The sequence below is a fragment of the Melanotaenia boesemani genome, chromosome 13, assembly GCF_017639745.1.
Source record: "Melanotaenia boesemani isolate fMelBoe1 chromosome 13, fMelBoe1.pri, whole genome shotgun sequence".
Classification (NCBI taxonomy): domain Eukaryota; kingdom Metazoa; phylum Chordata; class Actinopteri; order Atheriniformes; family Melanotaeniidae; genus Melanotaenia; species Melanotaenia boesemani.
In genome coordinates, this window is record NC_055694.1 from 30410567 (window position 1) to 30437794 (window position 27228).

The 27228-nt window shown below is 39.1% G+C and overlaps 2 protein-coding genes across 5 annotated transcripts in view; both read right to left on the bottom strand.

Annotated features, from left to right (window-relative positions):
- Positions 1–536: 536 nt before the first annotated feature.
- Positions 537–15812, bottom strand: itih6 (inter-alpha-trypsin inhibitor heavy chain family member 6). Its single transcript, XM_042004428.1, has 17 exons — positions 15705–15812; positions 15045–15080; positions 12015–12169; positions 10422–10532; positions 10083–10330; positions 8578–8747; positions 8376–8492; positions 8075–8246; positions 6385–7971; positions 6226–6258; positions 4331–4348; positions 4205–4243; positions 4079–4111; positions 3897–3938; positions 3693–3806; positions 3227–3610; positions 537–2328 (listed from the first exon to the last, which is right to left on the bottom strand). Exons 1-17 carry the CDS (start codon positions 15810–15812, stop codon positions 2060–2062), a joined length of 3636 nt encoding a protein of 1211 aa, XP_041860362.1. The 3' UTR covers positions 537–2059.
- The window catches only part of pfkfb1 (6-phosphofructo-2-kinase/fructose-2,6-biphosphatase 1), a 32121-nt gene continuing 20420 nt past the window's right edge, over positions 15528–27228 (bottom strand). For all 4 annotated transcript variants that reach the window (XM_042004403.1, XM_042004405.1, XM_042004402.1 and 1 more), the window contains exons 3-14: positions 24186–24282; positions 23983–24049; positions 23719–23793; positions 22760–22816; positions 20956–21077; positions 20649–20856; positions 20401–20547; positions 19767–19871; positions 18390–18519; positions 18231–18293; positions 18070–18134; positions 15528–16774 (exon numbers count right to left, since the gene is read on the bottom strand). In XM_042004403.1, the coding sequence (XP_041860337.1) occupies positions 16715–16774; positions 18070–18134; positions 18231–18293; positions 18390–18519; positions 19767–19871; positions 20401–20547; positions 20649–20856; positions 20956–21077; positions 22760–22816; positions 23719–23793; positions 23983–24049; positions 24186–24282 (1196 nt within the window). In that variant the 3' untranslated portion in view covers positions 15528–16714. The remainder of the gene's footprint in view (positions 16775–18069; positions 18135–18230; positions 18294–18389; positions 18520–19766; positions 19872–20400; positions 20548–20648; positions 20857–20955; positions 21078–22759; positions 22817–23718; positions 23794–23982; positions 24050–24185; positions 24283–27228) is intronic.

The window sequence follows — 27228 nt, forward strand, 5'->3', positions numbered from 1 at the left end:
ATAGAAAAATAAAAAGCACATGGCAAACCTGGAACCTGGAAGTGTGTTTTTTGTATCAGGTTTTTAGGAGGATTATCTTGACATAATCAGTCCTAATCACTCTTTTTTCCATTTAAGTAGATTTTTTAACATTCATAGCGACAGTATACTTCAACATATTAAAACCATTCAAAACTCAAACTATTCAGCTCATTCAATTGAAGGTTGCTTAAAAGTAAGATCTGCAGTTAAAAAAAAAATGAAATTTGGTTAAAATGGAGGGAACCCACTAGATTCCTTCACACATAGTCATTTGCAAAAAGTTTCTAATTTCCACAAATATTTCACAAAATATTCTCAAGACACTGGACTAATGAGTTGACATTCAGATTTGTGATATCTTTTAACAGTTTCCCAAAAATCCAGATCCAAAAATCAACTTTAAATTCAGTAAAATTCATGTTTATTTTAGGTTGCTATGGACTGGAACTCTCAGAGCTAGAACCGAGATAAGAAATTATTCAGAGAAAAACTATCTTTGACCTGCCTGTGTCTACAGTGTGTGGAGTACAAGGAGAATTTAACCATCAAAACACTCTCTGCCACTGTAAATTTCATAACCATTAGACTTAAACATTTTGTCCCAGGAGCCTCAGAAACCAAGAATAATCCACCATCAGCTCAATAGGAGTCAACATTAATCTGAATGAATCAGAATCCAAACCTGAATGATCTCTCTCCAAAGCACCTTTTTTAAACTTGCTGTAATTTCAACATTTTTTAAACAGAAACAAATGACTTCATTGGTCTGTTTGGTAAAGCCTTGTAGTTCCTACGATGTGAAACTTGTCACAGCAGGCGTTATGGTTATTTTACATAATGACGAGGCTGAAGGCTAGTTTCAGGGCTTTTTCAGCCTGACACAGAATCCTGCACTTTTATCGCCATGACGACGCTGAATAACTCTCAGGTCCTGTTCAGGACATAAAAATATCTGAACTCACAGGTCCTGTTCAGTGTGTATAAACATGAACTCATAGGTCTGCTCAGGAGATAAAAATATCTGAACTCACAGGTCCTGTTCAGTGTGTATAAACATGAACTCATAGGTCTGCTCAGGAGATAAAAATATATGAACTCACAGGTCCTGCTCAATATATAGAAGCATATGATGATTTCCTTTGGCAAATCTGGTCTCCACATCATTGATTGAAGCTTCTTTTTTTTTTTTAATTTAGACTTCAGTAGGTCATAACAACATCAACCAAGGATGTCACACTGTTCATGCACACACACACACACACACACACACACACACACACACACACACACACACACACACACACACACACACACACACACAGGCACAATTACACAATTACTTTAACATATTTGGAAATATTGAAATGATTCAAATGCCTAAACAATGAGATTAATACTGTCAATCAGCTTTTTCACATGTTATAATATTAAAATTATTAAATATTTTTCAATAAATTTCTAACATAGATTTAAATGTTTAAATCATCTTCAGTGATTTTCAGCTTCTTCCATTTTCAATCTAGTGATACCATTAAAACTTCTCATTCAAAGCTTGACTTCAGACATTTTATGATTTTTAAAACAATCATCTAATCATTCTTTAACATTTTTCTTCTAAAAAAACATTTTCTAATGTTTTATTTACATTTGTACTAAACTTACAGAATAATAAAGATTTACTAATTACAGAATATTCTGGTTAATGGCATATAAAGTAATCCTGTAAAAAGCTTGTGAGCACGGTGTGTATTGAAGATGTTTTGGAGCTGCAGCATGGATGAACCTTTTCTGGTTGCCATGCGACCAGCAGAACATCATGTCTCTGTGACGAATAAAAAACACAGATTCACTGCAGTCTGTGGAGAAGAGAACAGAAACTCCATCTTACAATGGAGCAGCTTCCTGCAGCCTTCATGTCAGCCTCTAAACAGCCAGTTTCCCCTGTTTTACAGAACTCTGTCCTCCTGATTGAATCTCATGTTTTATTTCAGCTTCATCCTTTGATAAGCATCCTAATGAAAATGGAGAGCTGACTCAGCTACAGTTCCACATGGTTCACCACATAGCTCTCGTAGGAGTGACCCAGCAGTCTCTCGATCTCCGCCTTTGGCACCACCCAACATCTGCCAAGGTGGTGTTTTTGCTGTGAGTCTTTCAGCATCTTCTCCTGCAGGGTTACTGGTATCAGCTCTGATCCCCACGTGAGGACCCCCCTCGCTATGATCTCCTCCTTCTTTGCTGGATGATCACTTCCATCCAAATGATCATTTGTCACCGTTACGCTCATGTCCGCGTGCTGAAACTGACCTGAAAGCAAATAAAAAGTAACAGTACTGCAACTCATTTGTTCGATCACCATGTATAATAATCTGTTTGAGGCCATGGAGCAATTTATTGCACTTTAAATCTTTCTGTGAAATTAGTAAATTAAAGGATTACTATTATTGCCTTTATTATTATCTTCATTGTCAGTCATTGTTCCTGGTATTGATTCTTTTTTTTCCTGTAATGTCTTGTCATGTGATTTCTTCATTATTATTATTATTATTATTATTATTATTATTATTATTATTATTATTATTATTATTATTATTATTATTATTATTATTATTAAGGCTTTCCAAAATAATGTGTTAATGGCAGTAAGTAATTTATATAATTAATTGTGTTAACATTTTTAATGCATTTATTGCATATGCAGCATGACAAGCCCAGTATATCTATAATTTCTGTGTTACGATATGGAGGCATTTAGAGGCAAAATGAAACAAGATGAGCCAACTGGATCTATGGATGAATGTAAAAAGAACATTGATGGAACAACCCATGGGTGTTGCACCTGTGGGGGATGAGTCTACTCTGTGTCTGCCCAGCGCTTCCTGCTCTCCCTTCCTCTTGGAATCTTTTCATGTGGCCCAAATTTGAAAAACACACATAAAGAAGATGTGAATCACATGTAGATCATGTGTTGTTGACACATATGGTTTACATGTGATTCACACATGATTCATATGTGAATCACAGGGGGTTTGTAGGTTTTTCACATGTGGTTTTTCTGTACGGGCAACATTGCAGATGCCTGACCTATGCTACGCTGAAGGGCTGGAGTAGAGGAGGTAAACAGTACCAGGAGTTATTAATATTATTAAAAGTTTAGCTTTTTCCCTTCCTGTCTGGTTCTTATGCAACAAACCTAGCTTCTTACCCAGCAAACCTTGGGTTGTGACTGAAAGTCCCCGTCCATCTGTGATGTAAAACCCTAGGTGAGCCATCTGCAGGTAGCTGGGGTGTTTGTAGTAGTGGAACAGGATGAGGAACTGCACACCCCTGGCCAACTGGATCCAGCAGCTCTGATGGTTGTCCACAGTGACGGTCACCCCCTGCCTCGTCACAGATCCCTGCTGATTGACAGGTAGGGTGTCCCGTCCTTCACCTTCCACCACCACAGCATCCAGAGACAGTGTGATCATGAAGTCACCGGAGCCTCCAGTGGCTGAGGAGATTGTGAGCTGGTCAAAGTAGGTACGAGAGCGGCCTTCTGCTCCCTGTTTGGAAGGAGCTCCCATCAGGTGGCCATCAACAATGATCCCTTGAAGAGGAAGGGACACACCCCAACATTTAGTAAAGGGCACATTTGTCATGTTAATAAGAAATTGTAGTGATGTGTTTACCTTGCTCTGGGTCCTCCAACAGTCGGACAACATTGTTTGCTCGGCCGTCTACTGTGAAGCACAGGTTCTGCTGCAGCTTCGGAAGTTTGATGACAAAATGAGGATCTCCATCAACTAGAATAGAGAATACTGAGGCTAAATACAAACGCAGGACAAAGTCCTGAAATAAGGTACAAGCAAATAAATGAGATGTAGACTGTTAACCTGATGGGTAGACCCCCACAGTGCTCTGTCTGGATGGAGATTCTAAAAGCATAAGACATTCAACTAAAGGACAGTCCTCCTCACTTCCAAGCACTGAAACAATGACAGGACTACACATGTGTGGCAGTGCATTCACAGCACCTCCACAAATTCAGTGATAAACGTTTCCTCTAAGTCCTCACCATATGACCCATCGTCCTCTATGTCCAGTGTATCTATAAAAAATGGATAAATTTCAAATTTTGAAACGTCTTAAACCTCAAAAGTTGGAAAATTTCCTCAAACTTCCCAAAACAAAGAAAACTTACAGGTGAAATCGTAGTCATAGTCATAAGTTGCATCATAGTCTGGGAAACAGAAGAAATAAGTTAGGAAGTAGGGTCAGAGGTCACCAACTGGTTATTGATTTCATAGAGCACAACAATGTTACTCACCCTTTCCAAAGTCAATATCTAATAAAAAAGAGAGAGAATATAAGATCACTTCTCCAAGTTAGATTCACAACATTTTATGTCCTATAAGTACAGTACCAATCAAAAGTTTAGAAACACGTACCCATTAGATTTAATAGATTTAAATAGATTCAGTGGGTGTCTGTGTCCAAACGTTTGACTGATACTGTAAAAAAAATTATCCAATAGCTGTATTGTGTCTGTGTGTAAAATGTTAATTTAAAAAAAATTAATTGATTTAAAAAATCTCATCAACCCAAAGTTTTATTCCCAGGAGAACATAAACAACACATCAGATGTTGAAACTGCGACATTTTACCATTTAAAAGAAAATATGAGCTCATTGTGAATCAGATGGCAGCAACACATCTGTAAAAAGTAGTTCCAGGGTGATGTTTAGCATGGTGAGGAGACCAGTTGCTGGAGTTTTAGGAGAGGAATGTTGTCCTATTCTGGTCTGATGCAGGATTCTAGCTGCTCTACAGTCCTGGACCTTGGTTGCTGGATTTCTGCTTCCATGATGCTCCAGATGTTTAGTATTGGTGAAAAGTCTGGACTGCAGGCAGGCCAGTTCAGCAGCTGGACTCTTCTCCTGTGAAGCCATGCTGTTGGGATGGATGCAGGATGTGGTTCAGCATCGTCTTGCTGAAATCTGCAAGGCCTTCCCTGAAAGAGACGTTGTCTGGATGGAGCAGATGTTGCTCTAAAACCTCCATGTACTTTTCAGCATTGATGGAGCTTCACAGATGTGGAAGCTGCCCACGTCATAGACACTAATGCAGCCCCATCCCATCAGAGATGCAGCTTTTCACTGTCCACTGATAACAAGCTGGATGCTCCCTCTCCTCTTTAGTCTGCAGGACACGCTGTCCATGCTTTCCAGAAAGAATTTCAAATTTTCATCTATCTGACAGAACAGACTTTGTCTCAGACCATTTTAAATGAGCTTTGGTCCAGAGAAGATGGTGGTGTTTCTGAATCTTGTTCACTTGTGGCTTCTTCTTTGCATGATAGTGCATGATAGTGCATGATAGTGCATGATAGTGCTTTAACCTGCATTTGTGGGTTTCAGGGTGAACTGTGTTCACAGTGATTCCTGCAAGCCTCCCTGAGTCCATGAAGTGATTTCCAGTAAAGAATCATGTCTGGATTTAATTTCACTGCTGCCTGAGGATGCCAAGATAACCACCATCACCGCCTTGTCTCATGCACACAGAGATTCCTCCTGATTTTCTGAATTTTTTACAATATTATACACTGTAGATGGTAGGATCTTCAAAGTCTTTACAATTTCACATTGATGAACATTTTTCTGAAATTGTTTCACAATTTTTAGACCCAGTCTGTGTCAGGTTGGTGAACCTCTGTACATCTTTACATCTGAGAGCCTCTGCCTCTCTGAAATGCTCCTTTTATACCCAGTCATGTTACTGACCTTCTGCCAATTAAACTAATTAGTTGTCCTATGCTCCTCGAAATTATTTTTTATTTGTACCAATTACTTTTCCAGCTTTTTGCTGCCCCTGTTCCAACCTTTTACAGACATGATGCTGCCATCAGATTGTAAATGAGATCATATTTTCCATGAAATGATAAAATGATGTTGTTTATTTCCTATTGAGAATAAAATATTGGGAGATGAGATTTGGAAATCTTTGCATTCTGTTTTTATTTACATTTTACGCAGCTTTTTTGCAATTGGGGTTGTTAATTTTCCTCCAAATTTAATATTTGAGAAAAAAAAACATATTCATGCAAAACCTTATTAAATTTTCATTTACATTGAGATTTATTTTAGCCTAATCATTTTTAATGAATGTAATCAGGAGATGGGATTGGAAAAGGGCAGAGAAAAGGGTAAGGAGGGGAAAAGTTACCTTTCTGCTGAACCTGGATAGAAGTAGAAACATCTATGAGAGAAACAAAGTATAATTAGAAATGACTGTTCACTTCTTTGATATTCCAAATGCATCAATGAACAAATTTTTTTTTCTTTTTCTGATTCAGTGCACTACAGATGAGAACATATAACCCACCCAGAAGGCCAGCCGCTTCCCACAATCTCGATCCATCTGTTATTCCAGGCATAGGAGCAAAGGTAGCCGACACCAAGGTGGCGATTTTTAGGTCTGTGTTGACATCCAGGTTTATATTGTTGTCTTCCAGGACTCGAGCAGGTGTCGGGGTGGGATTGCTGAGTGTAGATGATGACTTGAGTGGGGCAGAGGTGGATTTAGGCTGAAGAAGGTCTGGAGCAGATGAAGTGCTGTTCTCTACCTCCAAGGACGTCCCCGTCCGAGCAGGACCAGACTGCTGGGTTGATGCTTTTCCAGGCAGGGCTGCAGGATCGGTTCTGGATGGACTGATGGGCTGTGAGGTGACTGTGGGGAATGTTAACATAGCTGTGGTTGTTTTCATGACATTGGGTACATGGTTGGAAACTTTTCCAGGTGCAGGAGGCTGTGCTGCTTTCAGAGCATCGAGCAGAGAGGTTGATTTCTTCCCAGCCGGAGGAGGAGAGGCCGTTTTAGAATCGCTTTGGGAAACAGAGAGCTTTTTTCCAGAAATCGGTCCTGAGGCAGTTTTGATGGGACTTGATGTTGTGGTTGTTTTCTTGGATGGCGAAGCCATCGTTTCTACTGTGGAAGCTGGCAGTGGATTTTTTTTAAGCTTCGGGGTATTTGGAGGTGACTGAGGTGGGTCTGGTTTTGATTTGACTGGCCTGGACTTAGATGGGGAGCTGGATTTCTTTGCAGATCCAGCAGCAGATATTTTGTTGGTGATGGTGGTTGTCCCTGTTGTGGTTGTTGTAGCAGTAGTTGTGGGTTTTGCAGTGGTTGGAGTTTGGGTTGTTTCATCTGCATCTGGCTTAAGAACAACTAAAGAGGTGACTGGTGTTACAAAATTATATTTAAGGGAGAGGTTGGTGGCTTTGTCTGCCAATAACCTTTGAGTTGCAGGGTCAGTGGTATTAAGTTTTGCCAGTAACAGCTCTTTGATGGTGAAATAGGCCCAGAGACGATGAACAAAGCTGGAGATCCCTTCTAAACTTCCTAAACAGTCTATACTCCCATTTCCTTTGTTGTGGGAAGTAAATAAGTCATTTTCCAATTTGATGCGCTGCTTTGAGTCAGACGCTGACACTGAGACCTTTAAATCTCTGATCCCTGGTTTAACCCTCCCTGCCACGACCAGTTCAGACCCCTGGAAGTAGTTTGGAAACAGTGAGCAGGTGACATCAAACGCCTGATCATCCAAGTAAGACAGCTGGATGTCTGAAAGTAACGGTCTGGCCACCTCATCATAAAAACCCTTCAGCTGCAAGGCAGCATCTGCATCTTCATATACCATCCTAGCTATACCTCGGTTCTCCAGAGCCAGGCGTTTTAGGAGAACAAAGTCTGCATCGTCTCCAAAGGCGAGGCCAAACAGAGAGGCCAAGCCCAGTGCTTTCCTGGTGTTACTTAGAATGGTGTCACCAGATGTCACTCCGATAGTTGCTTCCCCATCAGTAAGAAAAATGACCAGAGGGACACGATGAGATGTGAGCGGGCTGGAGGATCCAGAAGATGAAGGGTTGACAAGCTGGGCAGCTGAAAGCAGAGCTGCATTGATATTGGTCCCTGGTTCAAGAGTGGAGAGAAATGGAGACAATCAATGTTAATATATATATATATATATATATTAATCATCAAACATGAGGCTTCAAATCAAATATTCACTCACATCCTCCTGCAATTATCCTCCTCACAAACTCTTTGGCTTCCCGTACGTTCTGCCGAGTTGCTCGCACTGTTCGGCCTTTCTTCCAAGTGTGAACCTTGTCTGAAAAGGTGACAATGTTGAAGTGGTCTCCTTCTCTAAGGTCTCCGAGAATGGTGGTCATGGCCTGTTTGGTCTACTGACAGAAATCAGTGAAATCATTCACTCATTTTGTTTTTGTAAGGAAACTAACAGATTTTAAGATGTTTCACTTCTTTTAAAGCTGTTGAAGTCACTGTAGGTCCGTAAGATTGATCCACTTTACCTGCTTTATCTTGGTGCCGATCATGGAGCCACTAACGTCAATGACAAATATAACATCTTTAGGAACCACTGGAAGTCCTCGTGGTGCAAAATAATGTACAAAATAGCCATCATACACCTGAAAGGAGATGAGGAAAGAAACACATTGATACTATGGAACAACAGTTTGTATGAAAAGCCCAGAATACAAAGAAGCTTCTGACCTGGACATCACCCATGGGGTCTTTATGGTCCACATCATACTGAATGACAAAATCAGCATACAGACCCTTGGATGAGGTGCTGCTTTGCTGCTGAGGAGTCGGACTGTAGTAAACTCTGGCACAGTTGGTGCTCTGCTCAACATGAGTGGAGACGGGAGGCAGGTTATCACCTGTAGGAGGTAACAGGTGGTTAACTTCATGCCTGTATGACTCAGTTTTCATTTTCTGCAGATTCAGTTACTTGTGGACAGACAAGCTGTTTTATAGAGGCCAAATACGTTATTGATCTTTTTATCTATAGCCCCAATTCCAAAATGTTTCTGAAATGTAAAATTTAACTAAAACCAGAATGCAATGATTTCCAAATCCCATCTACCCATATTTTCTTCTCAATAGAAGAGAAACAACATTTCAGATGATGAAACTGAGACATTTTACTCAATGCTATTGTCTAAAATTCTCAGAAATTAAAACAAACAGCATGTTTTGTATCATAAGAGTTGTACTGTATCTTGATCTTCAAAAAAGTATTGAATCCCATAATGTGACTGGCAGATATGGACATATAGACTTCAGAGTATCAATACACCCCTCTCTATTATAGATTCTGTAGCATGCAAAAATGAGAAGAATATTTTCATTGAGCCAACTTTTGGATAAAGTTTTTGGTGAAAATGAACAAGAGAACACAGAGCAACAAAGCAATACAGATTAGCAGGTTTCTGAGGACGACAATGTAGAGTATCATCCAGAAGACACAGACACATCTGATGCGTCTGATGAGGAGGTCACCACTAATGAAGATGCTACCACTGAATGAGTTAAGTCCAAAGATGGTAAAATCTGCTGCCTCATGATGCACATGGCAGGGCAGCTGCTGCCATTGTCATCAAAATGACCCCTGGAATCATAAGGTTTGCTGTGACAGGAGTCAGTGACATGTCTGAACTATTTAAGCCATTGTCATTAAAATAGTTGTCATTGCTGTGAAAAACCTTGAAGGAAAAAAAAGGTGCTGAAAACAACACTTTTTTGCCTCTTTCTTAAAATCAAATGGATATGGGTTGAAATTGACCTGTAACACCAGGGATATACTTACAAAAAATGTCCAGAGGCCCACATCAAAAACATTAAAAACAATATTTTCATGAATAAGGAAGCTTGACAAGGTACCAAGAGGTGAGACAAAAATTCAATGATTGATATTTAAGTGTCAAAACCGACCCAATAACATAAGAGATGGTAACAGAAAGCTAACACAACTTGTGTTAACACAACCTGTGGTAGCTTTCTGTTAATTGTCAATAGGTCAGCAACATGACCCGGTATAAACCGAGGATTTTAGAGAGATATTTAACCTTAACTCCTCTTCACATGACGGACACCAGATATTGGATCTGCTGTACTTCATCATAAAAACTAAGACAGTCAAGACAAGAGTAATTTTCTTTATTGAGACATTTGCACAGTCCTGCATATCCTTGTCAATATCCAACAGAGTTTACCTTGAGCAGTGTTGGAGAGGAGTCGACTTGTCTTCAGAGGAAGGACCTTAATGAAACTAATGCCTGTCCTTTCTGTTATACTAACATCTAACGTGAGGTTCTGCACAAGTTGTCCAGGCCTCAGACCCAAACTGAGCTCATAAGAGCCGAGTCGACGAGCCAGCAACTCTTCGTAGGACAGCAGGAAGGATATCTGAGTTCCTGATGGCACGCTCACTGCCACTCGAAACTTCTCTATTTCCCTTTCTCTGCAACACCAGAAGAAAAAGTCACATTAAACCAAGAACAACAGATGTGAAACATTATTCTGTTGTCACTAAATATGTAGGAAAAACTGACTTGGTGGCAACAAGTCCGGCTGCTTTTCCTTGCTTCTTAGCAGCATCGTAAATTCTCCTGGCCGCAGTTCTTTCCTTCACCTGGGCCACATACACCTTCCCATTGGAGGTTCTGGTGGAGGAAGAAACAGCTCTCTGTGTGACTTACAGTAACCAGATTATGTTACAGCGGCTCCACTGAGCTGTTGATCCAAATGGACTTTATTTTACTTCTTGTATTTCCAGAGCAGTCACAAAGCTGCTTCACAAACAGATGTTTACACACAGAGTTCAGACCACGTGAAGAAGGTGGGGTGGGGGTGTTTAGAAACAGGGAACATGGAAAAGAGTCATTTCCCTCTAAAAACATCAGTAATGAGGAACGATCTTGCCAATGCGCCATGGGAATGCTGCAGCTCTCAGAAAAATCCCAACAAAAAACCCCAGTTCACACAGAACACTTCTTACACTTCGATCATCTTTAATGTCACATGATCAGGTAATAATTTAAGTTCCCGTTTTCCCAACAAACCTATCCAAAGCAGAAAACAAAAAATCGGTCCTGAAGTGAGGTTGTGTTTGGGTGACCTGAGAGCACAGAGCGGAGGAGGAGGAGGAGGAGTTTACATGTGAGGCTGGCTGAAGGTACGACTGAACATCAGTGACCTTCACACAGAACACAGACCTCTTAGTTTCACACACAGAAATGTCAAAGAACCAACGCAGCACATTCACCACAAATATTTCCCTCTAGGTGATACGAAGAAGGCCATATAGGTTTGAGTGTGTGTATGTGTGTGCTTGAGAGAGGACATATGTAAAACAGTGTGTGTGTTTGTATGTGAAAGTACATGAAGAAAAATGACAAATTTGAAGAATTATGTTTCTAAAAAGTAATTTGATCTCCAAACTCACACGTACATGAAACATACATGAAGCTATGCATGCATACAGTAGGTGTGTGTGTGTGTGTGTGTTTAGTGTTTCTGACCTGGCAGGTTGCCTTAGTAAACTATGTGGGGGAGAAAAGGGGAACTAGTCAAACTTCTGTCATTTTCTCTCCTCACTGTCTGACTTACATTTACAAAGCCTTGTATTCATTCACCCTCAGCTTCCCCCCCCTCCTGACCTGCTTCCACTCCCAAATCCAGCTCTGGGAATGCGGACTCATTTCTTTTATTTATATTTAGCATATTTAAAGGAGAGTGGTTTCCACCCCTCTTAGTAATCAGATTATACATCTTCCCTGGACCAGAGTTTACATAGTTCCTCTGAAGGTTTATTCCTGGACTGTGCCCATCAACAAGAACATTACTTCTACTCATTTAAACTTCCCCTTAGATAGCAAGAAAATATTATTTCACGGGCAAAAAATAATATGTCTGTGCTAATGTCAGTAATTGTAACCGGTAATGTTACTACAGTTATTTCCCTGCGTGCAGTCAAACATCCTTCAAAATGATAATGAGATGAGGAAAAAACAGAATTTGTAGACTTTAACAAGTTTTAATATCATGTTATGTGATTTATAAAAGAAAAATGTCAGACATATCATCTTGTAAAACATGTTGTAGTTAACAGAGAGAGACTGGTCATCTTGGCTGGACTGACTTACATGCTGAAGTTGGAGATGAAAGCAGAAGAAGGTAGGTCCACCTCAAAGGCTGCCTCCTTGGTGATGGGGAGCTGATTCCACACTGAACTCTGGACTGTGGTCACGGCATATCTGGAGACCACTGAACACCTCACGTGGTACTCTGTCACCTTCAGCTGGTCACATAACAAACACAGACATCAGTCAAAAGAAAGCAGTAAAGTTTGGGATTCATGAAGGATTCTTCACAGAGAAAGCCGGCAAAGTTTTTAATGAAAAAAAAGACACATTACTCCGTTCCAGAGATGTCACACTGCAACATCCTGACATCACTCTTCCTCTAACATCACTCTGTAATATCCTGATGCCAATCTAACATCATGTTGTCACTCTGTTCCTCTGACATCATTCTGTAACACCCTGATGTCAGTCTATAACATCTTCACATCATACTGTAAAATCCTCACATCACTTTGTTCCTCAAAGCATTGGTGAACATCTTGAGACTCATTGACCAAATCTGTAACCTTGGAGCGCTGATAGGCTCAGACCCGACATTCAAACTAAGACAGCTTTTTACCAACTCAAAAACATCAACAGAATTAAGACTTTTGTCTTCCAGAAAGACAAGTAGAAACTCACCCATACATTAATAGCCAGTAGACTGGACTACTGTACTGGTTTTTTTTAACAGGACTTCTCAAAAAGATCATTAAACAGTTGCACCTCGTCCAGATGCTGCTGCTAGAGTTTTAACCAGGACTAAGAGATCTGAACACATCACAGCAGTTTTAACGTCTTTACACAGGCTTCCAGTTTATACTGGTTTCCAGTCAGTCACAAGAATAGATTTTAAAACCATACTGATCGTTTACAAATCCCAGAACATCCGTGATATGTTACGAGAATATAAACCTACCAGGGCTCTTAGATCCAAAGACTCAGCTCAGCTAGTCCAAATCAGAGTACAGACTAAACATAGAGAAGCAGCATTTAGCTGTTATGCTGTAAAAAATGGAACAAACTGCCAGTGGAAATTCAACTTTCACCAAATGTAGACACTTTTAAATCCTGGTTAAAAACATGCACGGCAACTTTTAACTTAATCTTCTGAATTAAGTTCCTGAGAATATAACATTGTGATGTCACACTGTAACATCCTGACATCCCAGATAGCAAAAAATGTTTGGCCCAAATTTGCCTTTTTGATTGGTCAAAAATTTGGTCTTGACTTACAGCATTGACTAAACATGAGTGTAGCTGCCAAAGCTCAGCCACATGACCATCACATGTTGCCTATAAGGAAATTGCCATAATAAAGGCTTCCCGTATTAGGACCCCTTCTGGCTCACAAAATACATGCCACAATCCACATCCAGCAAATGGCATCTGACCACAAACCAGGCTGGCAACTGACATCTGGTCCAATTCTGGCCCACACAACACTGCCAGTAACGTAACTGAGCCATAAGTGCCAAAAGTAGCCTGTATTCAGCCCAGTTATGTCTGTTATCTGGGATCACTCTAATATCCTGACTGCACATTGTGAAATCCTGATATCACTCTGTTCCTCTGACATCATTCTGTAACATCCTCTGGATTAAATATATGGATTTATTTAGCGCTCTTCAAGACACTCAAAGCACTTTATATTTTATGTATAATTATTCATTCATTCCTCATTCATACCTGGTGATGGTACGCTACATGTGTAGCCACAGCCAACCAGGGGCAGACTGATAGAAACGTGGCAGCCAATCTATGCCAACGGCCTCTCCAAGCTACATCAAACATTCACACACATTCATACACCAACAATCCCGACACTGGAGGCAAAGAGTGTGAAGTGCGTTGCCTAAGGACACAACAACATATTGACTGGTCACGGGATGGCCCGCTCCACCACCTGAGCCACTGTTGCCCCATGTATCCCTGCTCCAACATACCATATTCCAATTAATGAGTCATTGTGCAGAACTTTGTAAGATGTTGGATCCATTTCACTGGAGTCAGGTGTGTTGGAGCAGGGACACATTGAAAACCTGCAGGATTAAACTTAACAGCCCTGCTCTATCACACCCTGACATTACTCTGTTTATTTGGCATCACTCTGTAACATCCTTACATTATTCTCTTCCACTGACATCACTTGTTAACACCCTGATTTCACTTTGTAACATCCTGAAGTCACTCTATAACAAGGATGATCAACTTCAGACCTCTTGGCCCAGTTTCCTGCAGGTTTTGGAGAACCATTTGAATTTAATCAGATGTGTTGCAACAAGAAACATTTAGAACCTGTAGGAAAGTGGCCCAAGAGTTTCAGAATTTGAGATCCCTGCTCTACACTCTGATGGCACACTGTTCCTCTGACATTACTCTGTTCCTTAAAAAAATCCCTGACCAACCACACCAGGGATGTCCAGCTCCGGTCCTCGAGGGCCACTATCTTGCAGGTTTTTGATGTGTCCCTGCTCCAAAACCACCTGACTCAAATTAATGAGTCATTGTGCAAAACTTAATAGGATGTTGGATCTATTTCATTTCAGTCAGGTGTGTTGAAGCAGGAAACAATGAAAACCTTCAGGACAGCGGCCCTTGAGAACTGACTTTGGACACCCCTGAATTACACCACTCTGCGACAGAGGAAAAAGGCATCAATATTCTTTTCTTTCTCTCCTCCATCTCAAGCTCTGCCCCGTGTGGCGTCTCCACCCTCCCTGTGTTTACATGGGGAACGCTGGCGCCTGCTGGGATCAATCTGGGAAGAGCTGGCGACATTCCGGCAGGGCAAGGTGAGGGGCAGGAGGTAGAGAGCAACATCAAACCCCCAACTCACTGCTATTTCAGAAAGCCGTAGAAACTTCCGTCCACATACATACAGACAGGATTTCTCTATGTATGTTAACCCCGAAGCAAACTGAGGGGAAGCCACCGAGGAGCTGCTGAAGAAAGAAGGCTGTTTCTGTGTCTGTCAGCATCTCGCTACAGTTTACTGCTATTTTCTGCTCCAGTAAACAATAAGTTGATTATTTGACAGTTGATACTTACCACTGGTTTGGTTGGTTTGCTTTGACGTTTTACTCTCTGGAAAAGAAACAAGACAGCAAGTAAAATAAAGGGTAAACTTTGTAAGAAATACTATCAATAAATGTTATGATTCAAAGCTGCAGAGCACAATCAGTCAGTATGAGTGTGTTCAAATGCTCCTTTTTTATGTAATCTTTCACAATCTTCCTGAGTGAGGTCAGAATTTGGTGTGAAAACACTCTGAATCAAAACTATTCATGAATGAATGAAGGGAAGTGAAACTGGAAATAAATGCTTTCACTGTACACACATCAGACCAGGCTTTGCTCTCCAAAGTTAATTCTGCACACACTGTGTCAATACATGACCAAATATCCTGTCCAACAGGGGGACTTAAACATAAACAGCTCAGAGACCCCTCAAATGGAAACTTACTTATTATAGGAATGATTTAGAATTAGTATAACAGAGACTCACTGTTGTTTTGTTTTCAATAAGGTTGAATTTATTTCAGGTTCCAACAACAATTAGCAACGAGTACATCAATAAAATCTGAATTTATAAACTGTTTTGTTTTAATGAGCCCAGATACAAACTCATATATAATTATTTTTATCTGGAAGAACAAATAAAGTTTACACAGCAGAACTGTGTAAAATAAAATAACAAAAATACTCTCACCTGTAAAAGAATGTTGTTGCCAAGATGTACCTGATAATCCTCTGATAATCCTGCTTCCATAAACAAAACGAGGCAAACTAGAACACACTGAAGCTTAAAAAACACCATGTTTGCAGGATTTTTTTGCAGATGTCTGACGGATGAAAACAGAATTCACATTTTTCCTCCAGCTCAGCTCAGAGGAAACAGATTCTGAGGTAAAATATGCTCTGATAACAGAAACATGTCCGACAGGTGAACTCACTCAAACACAGAGAAAAGAAAAGAAAAGAAAAAAAAAAAAAACAGGAAGGAAGAACAGATGGAGGAGGAAAAGATTCAACAAGAGTCGCGATCTCCTTTCTGTTGACTACGACCTTCCAGGTCTGAGAAAAATGATAGATTATTAACCTCTGCTCCACTATGTGGGAAAAACTCCTCCTCCTCCTACTTCTCCCTCTCCACCTCTTCCTCCTCCTCCTTCCTTGCTGCTCTCAAGCCTGAATATTTTCCTAAATCTCTCCCTGATGTCAGTTTTCTTTCCCTTCAACGCATTTCTCAGAGACCTGCTGGAAGCAGAAAAACAGAACTTATGTTGGAGAGATATCATCCCCTTTATTTAAATTTGTATGTTTTGTTTTTATTCGTGGAAGCTTTTTATTATTAACATTTTCCATCCGGGGTTGATTTCTGATCCTCAGTCATTGTTTGTCTGGTGCTGTCCATGGTTCTGATTCCCAAATATATTCAGTTTATCATTTGTTGTTTACAACAATCTGTTCAACGTTTTTCTTTTAATATTATTCTTTCAATAAATCAGATGTAAACAATAATAAATAAATCAAACCAAAAACAGTCAGAAAAGACACGGGAACATTTCACAGACTCTGGAGACAACTAGGACCAGCTGATGTCCATGTTGGTCCACTTCCCGTCCTGTCTTCCTTATCCTTTGTTTCTGCTCGGTAAACATGAAACTGGATCTCTCAGTCAGGCTGAAGGAGTTAAGTCCATTTCTCCAAAAACAGCTTCTATATGTGATCTGGAACAGTTTGCAGAGCCTCCTCTGTGTCTCTGTTGGTGTTAACATTCTGCAAAGACAATAAAACCAATACTGAAATGAAAAGGAAATTATGAAGCATACATCTTTGGAAATAATACTGAATAATCAAATTTTCTTTTAATACAAATTTACAAGAGCAAACATTTGAGATCTCCATAACGTTTCTGTTACTGTAACTACATAATCAGACAAAGAGTAATTTAATATGTTTTAAGGATAATATCGCTTGTGAAACAACTTTACAGAAATCGTAGCTTGTGAATATACAGTACTTTAATATCTTATAAAGACTCTTTCAGTTCTTATTTATTTATTACTGGGAGGGTCCTGGAGAGTTTTTGTCCACTGATGTTTGTTGATGTAAAAGTTTGAGTCCATTTTGGATTTGGAGGTGTGTTTAGGACCAGTGTCTTGTCATGTTTGCAGACTTTATTGTAGGACCAGAGGTGGATAAGTTGTCTCACAGTCAGAAGTTACAGTTTTCATTACATCTCTAACTTCTCTAGGCTCCACGTTGAAGTATCCTCGGACAAGATACTGAAGCTCACATCCACCAGCATGTTCCTCACATGTGGATAACTTGAAAATGTTGAGGGTTAAACTGTTTTTAATTGTCAGCTTAATGAAAATATGTGTTGTTCTTTCAAAAACATTTCTCATTAATTCATTCTTTGTTTTTCAAAACTCTCTTTTGTGCTCAAAACTCAAAAACTAAAAGAAAACAACTGGAAGTTTATGTAGTTTAGTTTGTAACTGAAGTACCGCTATCAGAGAGGAAAACCTAGAGAGGAGGTAAAAAAATGAAGAATAATAAATACATTAAAACAGAATAAATAGAACTAAAAAAACAGACTAAAATAAAATAAAATAAAATAAAACAAAACAAAACAAAACAAAACAAAACAAAACAAAACAAAATAAAATAAAATCAGGAAAGCAAATCCAGTAATTAGCAGCCGATAGGCAGATACACCCCTGGACAAATCGCCAGCCTACCGCAGGGCCAACAGAACTTTAGGGATGGCTGACAGATTGAAAAATAAAAACTTAGCACAAAAAGTCAGTAAATGAGAGATGGATTATTTCTTTGTTGTAACAAAGCTTCTTGGTAAGAAAGCTGATGCTGCTGGAAAGTGTTTCCCTTTCAAATGGAGCCACATTTGTAAGAAAAAGTTGCGCCCTTGAAAAACCTGCCTGATCTTGCCAATGCCAAACAGTTTGTTTTTTTATATAAATAAATTATTATTTTTCTGGACAAACTGAAAACGGAGAAATATCTAAAATATTGTTTGTCTTTAAATGATAGAAGCTGCAGAAACTTACTGTTGGCCTTTCTCTGTGTGTGTTGACAGCTTCAATGTTGAGGTAAAATGACTCAACTTTACAGCCTGCAATTGAAGGAAAAACCAGACTGTCATGCAGAAATTTGTATAATTGGTTTCTACACTGTGGTCAGTGGTCCCACTCTGGTACTGTTTACATACCATAAGCAATTGGGGTGAGTTTGAGCACCGTATGAAGAGGACATCTGAGATACGGAAGCTCCTCTTCACAAAGAGAAAAAAGAAAATCACAGCATTTGGGGAATTTAAACAAGTTAAAAAATTTAGTCCTTGCAGAGGCTGCATGTGTTTTTTCAGTACCTGCAGGTTTGTCCAGAAAGTAGGCTAACAGGCAACGCATCACAGCCTGATGGCAGATAACCAGAACATTCTCCTGCCTCTCCAGCTCCATGATGACCGGCTCCAGACGATGGACAAGATCCTCGTAGGACTAGAAAGACACAAATTCATTTTGCAGCCAGCCAAACCAATTTAATCTTTACTTTAGGTACTAACAATGGCCTCAACCTGATTTTATTCTGATTCTCTTGCATTCTTGTAGCTCTGACTATAGTTCTTGCAATGGACAGAAATTAAACTAAAAACAATTTTTTTTTTCTCAAAATCCCACTGAGGACCTGGTTCTGTTGCTAATTCAAATTAAGTAACTAGAATAAATAAAAGTATAATCTATGATGTGCAGCTGTAAAGTAGCACATAACAGCTGCTTTAGGTTTGAGCCCTCTCTACATGGTACCAGCTGCATTATTAATGCATTCAGTGAATCAGAATCTCTTAAAACTGGTCAGTGTGAACACAGCTGTAAATTCATGGTACATTTTATTCTTAACTATTTTTTGGCTATCTTCTGTTTAAAAATGACTCTGAGACATTAACATTATGAACTTTCTGTTAAACAGTAGTCCTGCACATAAATACGTGACCATTCTGCCCACCTCGGCCATTTTTTCCTTTTAATCAACTTTATTTTTTTTTTAATTTGGTGATCATTTTGGCTCTTAGGGCTAATTACATGAATTTATATAATAGTTCTTCTTTCAGTGTTTTTTTTTTTTAATTCGTTGTCTTTTTCTCCCACAGATATATTTTTAACCTTGTGGTGATCATCACAGCCAAAATGTCCACACACAAAAAAAACTGCTATAAAATCATCTAACATCAATATTACTTCTGCTTAAAAAAAAATCCCATAAATAACTTCCGATTTGTCCAAATCTACCAAACTTTTAATCACTTTTAGGATTTTAACCCTTTAAATGCTTAATTATTTGAATTTTCAATAATTAGTTAAGTGTAATGACGGTGAAATTAAAATATGTTATTTTAATGGAAGTCAGTGAGACATTTTTGACCAGGAAGGATACCAGAGGGAGTATCAACGACATATTCAGGGCTCTAAATGCCTCCAAAGTCCCATCCCCCAGATATTTACAAAGTAAACAGTAATTCATATTTTGAGTGTTTTTAATGAATAATTAATTATTCAAACAATCAAACTGGAATTTAAAGGGTAAACAGTTTTCAAATGGTTGATTGTTTGGTAGTTTGGAGGAGGTCTGACTTAGTTCAAGTGATTTTTGATAATATAACAGTTTTTAATGTGAATGTACATTTTTGCTACGAGGTTAGAAAATTTGAGGTGAGCACAAGAGTAAAGAAGCCAAGAGTAGGACCTACCTCTCCCTTTGGATAACGATAGCGATACTTGTCTTGGTCTCTCAATGCAAACTCTTCTGGAAGATTCTCCTGAATCTCCTCGTAGGTCAGCTCCTCACACACACCCTTAAAGAGAAAGTAGTAAACATCAGCTATGCAACAACTGAGCTCTTTAGATACTTCTAAGTGTGAACACTCTGCAGTATAACCTTAAAAGTCACAACACCCATATTCATGCTAAAAACTCTGTAGCTAAAGCTTTGGCATCCTGATACTGAAGGGACTTTTTTTTTCTTAAATTGATGAAGCTGCTAAAGAAGTCAGTGATATTTGTATAAAAAGCCATGATGGTTTGTAGTTGAGCAGGGATTCTTAATCCTGGTCCTTGAGGCCAGAGAGCTTGACATCAGGCCCTGCACAGGTTTGAGCTTGCACAAGTCTGAGTCTGAATCAGATGTGTTGCAGCAGGGAAACCTCTAAAACCTGCCTTCTAAATACATCGACCCTCAAGGACCAGGACTGAGCATAATTTTTTTTTTCCAGCTTTAGTCCGAGTGGTAGAATAACTGACTTACAGTCACCAAGACCATTAGCATGGCACAGATCATCTGAAGGAAGAAGATCTGAGAAGTGGTGATGCACTAGATAAACTCACAGCATCTATCTCATTCAGAGCCTTCCACTGTTCGTACTGTACTCCCAGAGTCTCTGCGGTCTGGATGGTCCTCTTCATGTGGCTTGTCCACACCTTCAGGTCCTTGATCTTCTGTCCTCTGATGAAGGAAGCTAAAGCATTGGCATACTGAGGAAAAAAGGGGAGGATTTTTAAACCATGTACCATGTACAACTTGTGTTCTGTTTCTTCTAAAACAAAAGATGTTTATTACATTTGGGTCTACACACCTTTTGTCCTCTCGGGGACAAGCCTGAATCCCCACCAATTCGCCCCACCAGGTTAAGCTCGCTCTCTCCGTGGCGGCTCAGGTAGATAGATCTCGGCGTGACGTGGATGTTCATGAGGTAGTAGACAATCCTGCTTTGAATATGGTCCTGGACCCGGTTCACTAGATATCTACTACCCACATCAAAAATCTTGATGTAGGACAGCTTCCTGATCAAGGTCACGCCACAGAAGAGAGCAGACTTTAAGAATGTCCCAAAATCTAATCTTTTCACCTTCTTATGATCACACCGAAAGTAAAATCATTACCTGTCTTTCTCATCATCTATAGGTGTGTAGGTTGTCTTGTAACACTCAATGCGCTGGATGAAGTCCTCCATGGCTTCATCAAAGTCTCGATCAATGTAATCTGGACTTCCAAATTTTACTTGCTAAGAAAAAAAGAAATAAATAAGTTTGAGAATTTGATGGAAGATACTACAGCCGAGCTTCTTTAGTTCAAAATGTGCCCATGTGGTGTTTGTTCATGTAGGCCAGGGGTGCCCAAGTCCGGTCCTGGAGATCTACCATCCTGCAGCTTTTAGATACAACCCTTCTCGTTACCAGGCCTCTGCAGAGCTCAATGACATGCAGATGACATCTGATTTAGGTGTTTTGAAGAAGGGCTGCATATAAAAGTTGCAGGATGGTAGATTTCGAGGACTGGACTTGGGCATCCCTGATGTAGGCAGATCATGTGACCTCAGCTGGGCATGAGAGCAACTGTTTCAGCCTCAGACATGATCATTTTCTGATCCAAACCAAGTTATGTTACAGCCTGAAGACCGCCAGAAAATGACACAGTGCTGTTGTTTACACGTCACCATGACAACCAGTAAAATGGCATCCATGAATGTGATGGCTGTGAAGAGAATACCCATCCATTTCCTATAATGCTTATTTTATTTCAGGGTCGCGGGTAGCTGGCGTCTATCCCAGCAATTAGTAGGCAAGAAGGGTACATCCTGGACAGGACGCCAGTCTGAAGGAATATTTTATCCAAATGGTTGTTTTTTAAGTATTTGCGATGTACTCATGAAAACCCATTTAGGAAAAAAAAATGATAGAGTTGTTTCCTAATTAGTCATCCTTTAAGATGACAGAAAAACAAAAATAAAAAATTGAGATTTGGTTGCACATTTCTAGAAGAGAAATACATACTATGTTATGTAAGACTATGTTATGTAAGACTATTAACCTGATGTTAGCATAAAGCTGTGAAGCAGTGCTACGTAGCTTCTAGTCATATGCTAGCGCTAGATTAATTTTAGGATAATGTGGGGAAACCATGTCGTGTTTAGTTTTCAGTGAGTTTAGGTCAATGTGTAGTGTTAGGGACTACACATTAACTCAGTTAATCAAACGTTTCACATTAGAGCTGAAAATAAACTATAGCGATGCTCAAAATGTACTTTAGCAACAGCATTAATTAGCGCTGACTAAGGCATTGCTACTTCATCCATTTTCACTCAGGAAACAAACAGGAGGCTAGAAAGGCTGCTAGTTGATTTTAAAGTAGCTACAGCATGAAAATGTAGAGAAACATAACCTGTAACCAGTTGGATTTTTTATAGGAAGATATAAGAATGAAGAAAAAGGGAGATACTGTATTTCAGATTTTATTGTAAAGAGGAAGGACACAGATCAGGCCGGACAGACCCCAGCCTCAGTACCAGCAGTCCGACAGCTCTGAATGTGGAGCCAGCGACACAAGGATCCAGTAAACCAGAACTGCTCCCCCTACTACCACATCAAGCTCCACATAATGCACCCCCAAAGTATTTTTTACCTTGCTGCAAATATTTCCACTTGGTGATCCAGATTATTAAAGACGTTTTATTCTCATGTCTCTCTAATGTGATCACAGTTATCACAACAGTTATAGAGAAAGGAACGTAATTATTTCCTTTATTACTACATGACCCGCCTGATAAAGTCTGGCCCACCTTCTGGCCCCTCATGTTTTAAAGTCTAGCTCTGCCACGTTGTCATGGCTCTAGTTTGTCACGAGCCAACAGTTATGAAGAAATAACAGATCGGACCGTTTTCAGTCGGAATGAAATGTGATTCTCACCTTGATATTCTCTGTAATGATTTCTGGGTCGTCACAGATTGATTCTACAAAGAAGACCTGCAAACAAAAAGTCATTTCAAAGTTCATTGAGAAAAACACTTTCAGATTTACACAGATTTACACGTTTGGTGTTTTTCATGTTTTACAAAGATTAAAATTGTCTCTGTGTCCAACAAATGTGACAAGTTGTTCAAGTTGTCCGTTTTTTCCAAGCAGAGCCAGCTAGTCATAGAGAGCAGCTGATGCTAGAACAATAGTATTCAGACCTGAAGTTTGAGGATTTAAGTAAGTGCTTTATTTCTGTCTTTATGAATGCTGGATGAGAAATCAAAACCATGCTTGGTGAGAGCGTTGACATAGTTGTACATAAGAAGTTAAGCCAGTAAGTCGTTATCTGTTCCAACAACCTCTGTTTACAGGTAATAGGTTCCCCATTAAATTCCAAATTTAACTGTAATTAAAAATGAATTATTTAAGCTTTTTTAATCCCTAAATATCAGAGATAATGCAAAAAAGTCAAGACTCTGTAAAATGTGAATAAAAACAGAATTTAACGATGATTCAGAAATCAACTCATATTTAATTACCAACAGAACACAAACAACATATCAGATGTTGAAACTGGACATTTTATGATTTCATGGAAAATATGAGCTCATTTTGAATCTGATAGCAACAACACACCTATAGAAAGTAGGAACAGGAGCAACAAGAGGCTGGTTTCATTTACATTTTAACCAGAATCCCAACTTTTTTGACTTTGGGTTTGTAAAGCAACTCGAACAGTATGCTTTACAAACAGGTTATGTCACCTTTGAACTGATCCAGATAAGTTTGGCATGCTGATTTCCGCTAATAAGCTGCTAGCAGGACATTTAATGCACATTTATCCAAGTCGTGTTTATATATTTTCATTTAAGTTTTAGTTAGAAGTCTTGTGTAGAACTTTTGTCTCTTGCCTTATAACCTCTCTCTTTTGCAAATGCATTGATGACCACCCTTCTCTCTCTCGTGGTGTTGGTAGCATCAAACACCTGTATGGCACAAAAACAGACATATACATTTACAGTGACCAAAATCTGAGCAGAAAGAAAACATACCAAAATACCTTTGATACACCTTTGATGTTCTGACAGTAACATCTGACTTTTAAGAAGCAGGAATCAGAATTTTTTCTTTCACAAACATAAAATGTGTTTAACTGTCATTGTCCTCGTACTCACAGCCACCTGTCCATGTTCCTTTGTGAAGTAAGCAGCAACATCTTTGAGTGCAGCTGAAGCGCAGGCCCTGAGAGACAAGTTACACTGGTATAGGAAAAACTGGAAAATGTGAGTGAAGGATGAATTCTGCATTAACACCACGGAGAACGAATCTATTCACATGACTGTCATCTTCATGTGGGCGTTCATCTTCTTTTACTTACTTACGGATCGTCATGGCCTCCTCGTTATCAGGTTTAAAGAATTCAAAGTTCTTATAGGTCTTGACTGCCTCCCTGCGGTACTGACCCAGGTTAAACACTGGAGTTGGAAAACATGAAAAATATACTATGAATTTCACCTTAAAATACTTAAGTTGCATTAAACAATCAAGCCTCCAGACAAATTCTATCCTGAAATCTGCAAAGCAGCTTACATCAATTATCATCTAATTTCCAAATGGTCTATCCAAGCCAAGATCCTGGAATCTCAAGTAAACTGTCAGCTGAGGTATATTTAGTAGTAAATATTGAATGAAACACCATCTGGATTCAGGTGTGACCGCAGCACCAGAACACCGACACTTCCCTAAAGGATGCTGTCAGCGACGTGGATGTTTGTAAACCAGTCAAAGGTCGAGAAGGGGGTTGTTGCGAAAATAGTGGTCTGGTCCAGACCATGGTCCGGACTACTGTAATGAGTGGTCCCTGCCTCTAGGAGACACTTAAATCAGTGGTAGCTACATACTATACAGATATACTATTTTACATACATACATATAAACTATTTCAGATACTAATACAAGAAAGGCAAATTTTATTATTATTTTTCTTTTCTTTAAATTTTTTTATGGAAAAACAAAATTCATAAATAAAAAACACATTTGGTAAAATAATATGAAAAATTAAGAATTTGAGATTTAAAAGAATTAGATTTTGAGTCATTGGTAGGCAACATTAAAATTAATTTGTTTGTTTTTTTTTTTTGTTTGTTTTTTTATATAACTTTTCTCCCCATGCTTCCACTTTATGGAATAATAGAGTGATAACCATTGATAGGAAGCAAATATTTAAACAGAATTAATATGAAAAGGCATTGTCTTTGTAATGGACTTTCTGGACATAAATAAAAATATTTTATCAACATTTTTCTGCTAAATTAATTTTTTATAAAATAGAATCCATTAAGGTTTGCAAACCATTCCCGTACCCCTTCTTATTGTCTTACACAATGGTTTGCAATACTCTCTTCTGAAACCAAGTTTAACAAAAATTGCAGTCGGAGGACTTAATTTTTTTAAATTTATTACTACATTGATTAAATCTAAGATATTCCATAATTATGATCGACACATCAATCAAACAGCAGATTCTAAACTTTTCTCAGTGATAAAACTAAGTTCCTTCCTTCCTACCTTCTGCAATCAGACTTTGTAACTCCTCCACCTCTGTCAGAGCTACTATTACACACCTGGTCTAATTCTTTCTGTCACCTTTTGCACTCACCCATCACATAGCAGTTATGTATCTTTGCATACGTTGAACATGCTAAATATATAGAAAAAAATGTACATGTGTATATATTATTTTTATTATAATTATTAGTAGGTTTATAATAATTACTATTACTGTTATTATTGTTATTACTTTTGCTATTATGTTATTGTTGTTAATGTTACTATAATAACATTATTATTATTATCATATACCATTGCTGCTACAATCATATGCTGTTATTATTACGCTGTCACTTTTACTATTATATTGTCATCTCACAAGTGCCCTTAGGTGTATCTATTCTATTTTTCTACTTATCTAATTCATTTTATTGTGCTTTTTTGTGTATTTTGTGTACTATTCCGGAATTGCCTGTAAGACCCAAAGTCAAGGAAACACATGTAATCACCCACGAATGGCAGAAAGAACACATAGTCCGTTTATCCATTTAAAAACAACAGGTGACTAAACTGCTATGACTAAAACAAAATAAAATCATAATAAATAATAAGCCTAAATTACAGTCAATTAATTCCAGAAAACATGAGTGCAGCCTAGCAGATAAGCAATGCAAATGGGTTTGAACCATCTAAAATGAAATATTAAACATGGTAATTGGTTTTTAAACAGCTGAGTAACCTATGGGTGGTGGTTGGGGCATTAAAATTGACTGAACAAAATCTATTGAGTAGCTCTGTAGTGATGAGTCTAAGGACCACAGCAAGGACCACTGATTTAGTTGCCACCCAGTGGCAGGGACCACTCATTACAGTGGTCCCGACCATCGATGCTGTCGCCCTCTAGTGGCAGGGATCACTCATTACAGTGGTCCAGGCCATTGACTAGTGGCAGGGATCACTCATTACAGTGGTCCAGGCCATTGACTAGTGGCAGGGACCACTCATTACAGTGGTCCCGACCATCGATGCCGTCGCCCCCTAGTGGCAGGGATCACTCATTACAGTGGTCCAGGCCATTGACTAGTGGCAGGGACCACTCATTACAGTGGTCCCGACCATCGATGCTGTCGCCCCCTAGTGGCAGGGATCACTCATTACAGTGGTCCAGGCCATTGACTAGTGGCAGGGACCACTCATTACAGTGGTCCTTACCATCGATGCCGTCGCCCCCTAGTGGCAGATATCACTCATTACAGTGGTCCAGGCCATTGACTAGTGGCAGGGACCACTCATTACAGTGGTCCCGACCATCGATGCTGTTGCCCCCTAGTGGCAGGGATCACTCATTACAGTGGTCCAGGCCATTGACTAGTGGCAGGGGCCACTCATTACAGTGGTCCTGGGCAGGGACATTGTATTTATAAAATAAAGTGCTTGCCATGACACTCAGACGCATTACAGTAAAATACAAGAATGAAAGTGCAATACATTTAAAATATAAATCACTACAATCAAACATTAAAAACAGTAAATCAATTTAAACGATCGTGTAGCAGATTTTATTTTTTCTATTTACTAATACAGCTAATATATATAATCTTTTGTGAGGGAAGTACACTATGTAAATGTATAGAATGCACCTGATAAGCCAATCCAGTTATTTGTTATTTCTCTATATTCTCAATAAAATAAAAATGCTGATAACATCAGAGAAATTTGGATTTAGGTTAACTATAAAGTAGGCATAATGTCAAAAGCCTAAAGGACGGAATATTGTATATCTTTAGTGACAGCCACCTCTTATATCAACCCAGAAACTGTTTGACAGAGTGCAGGAAAAAAAAATGCTCTATACTGCAACCTTACCGAAA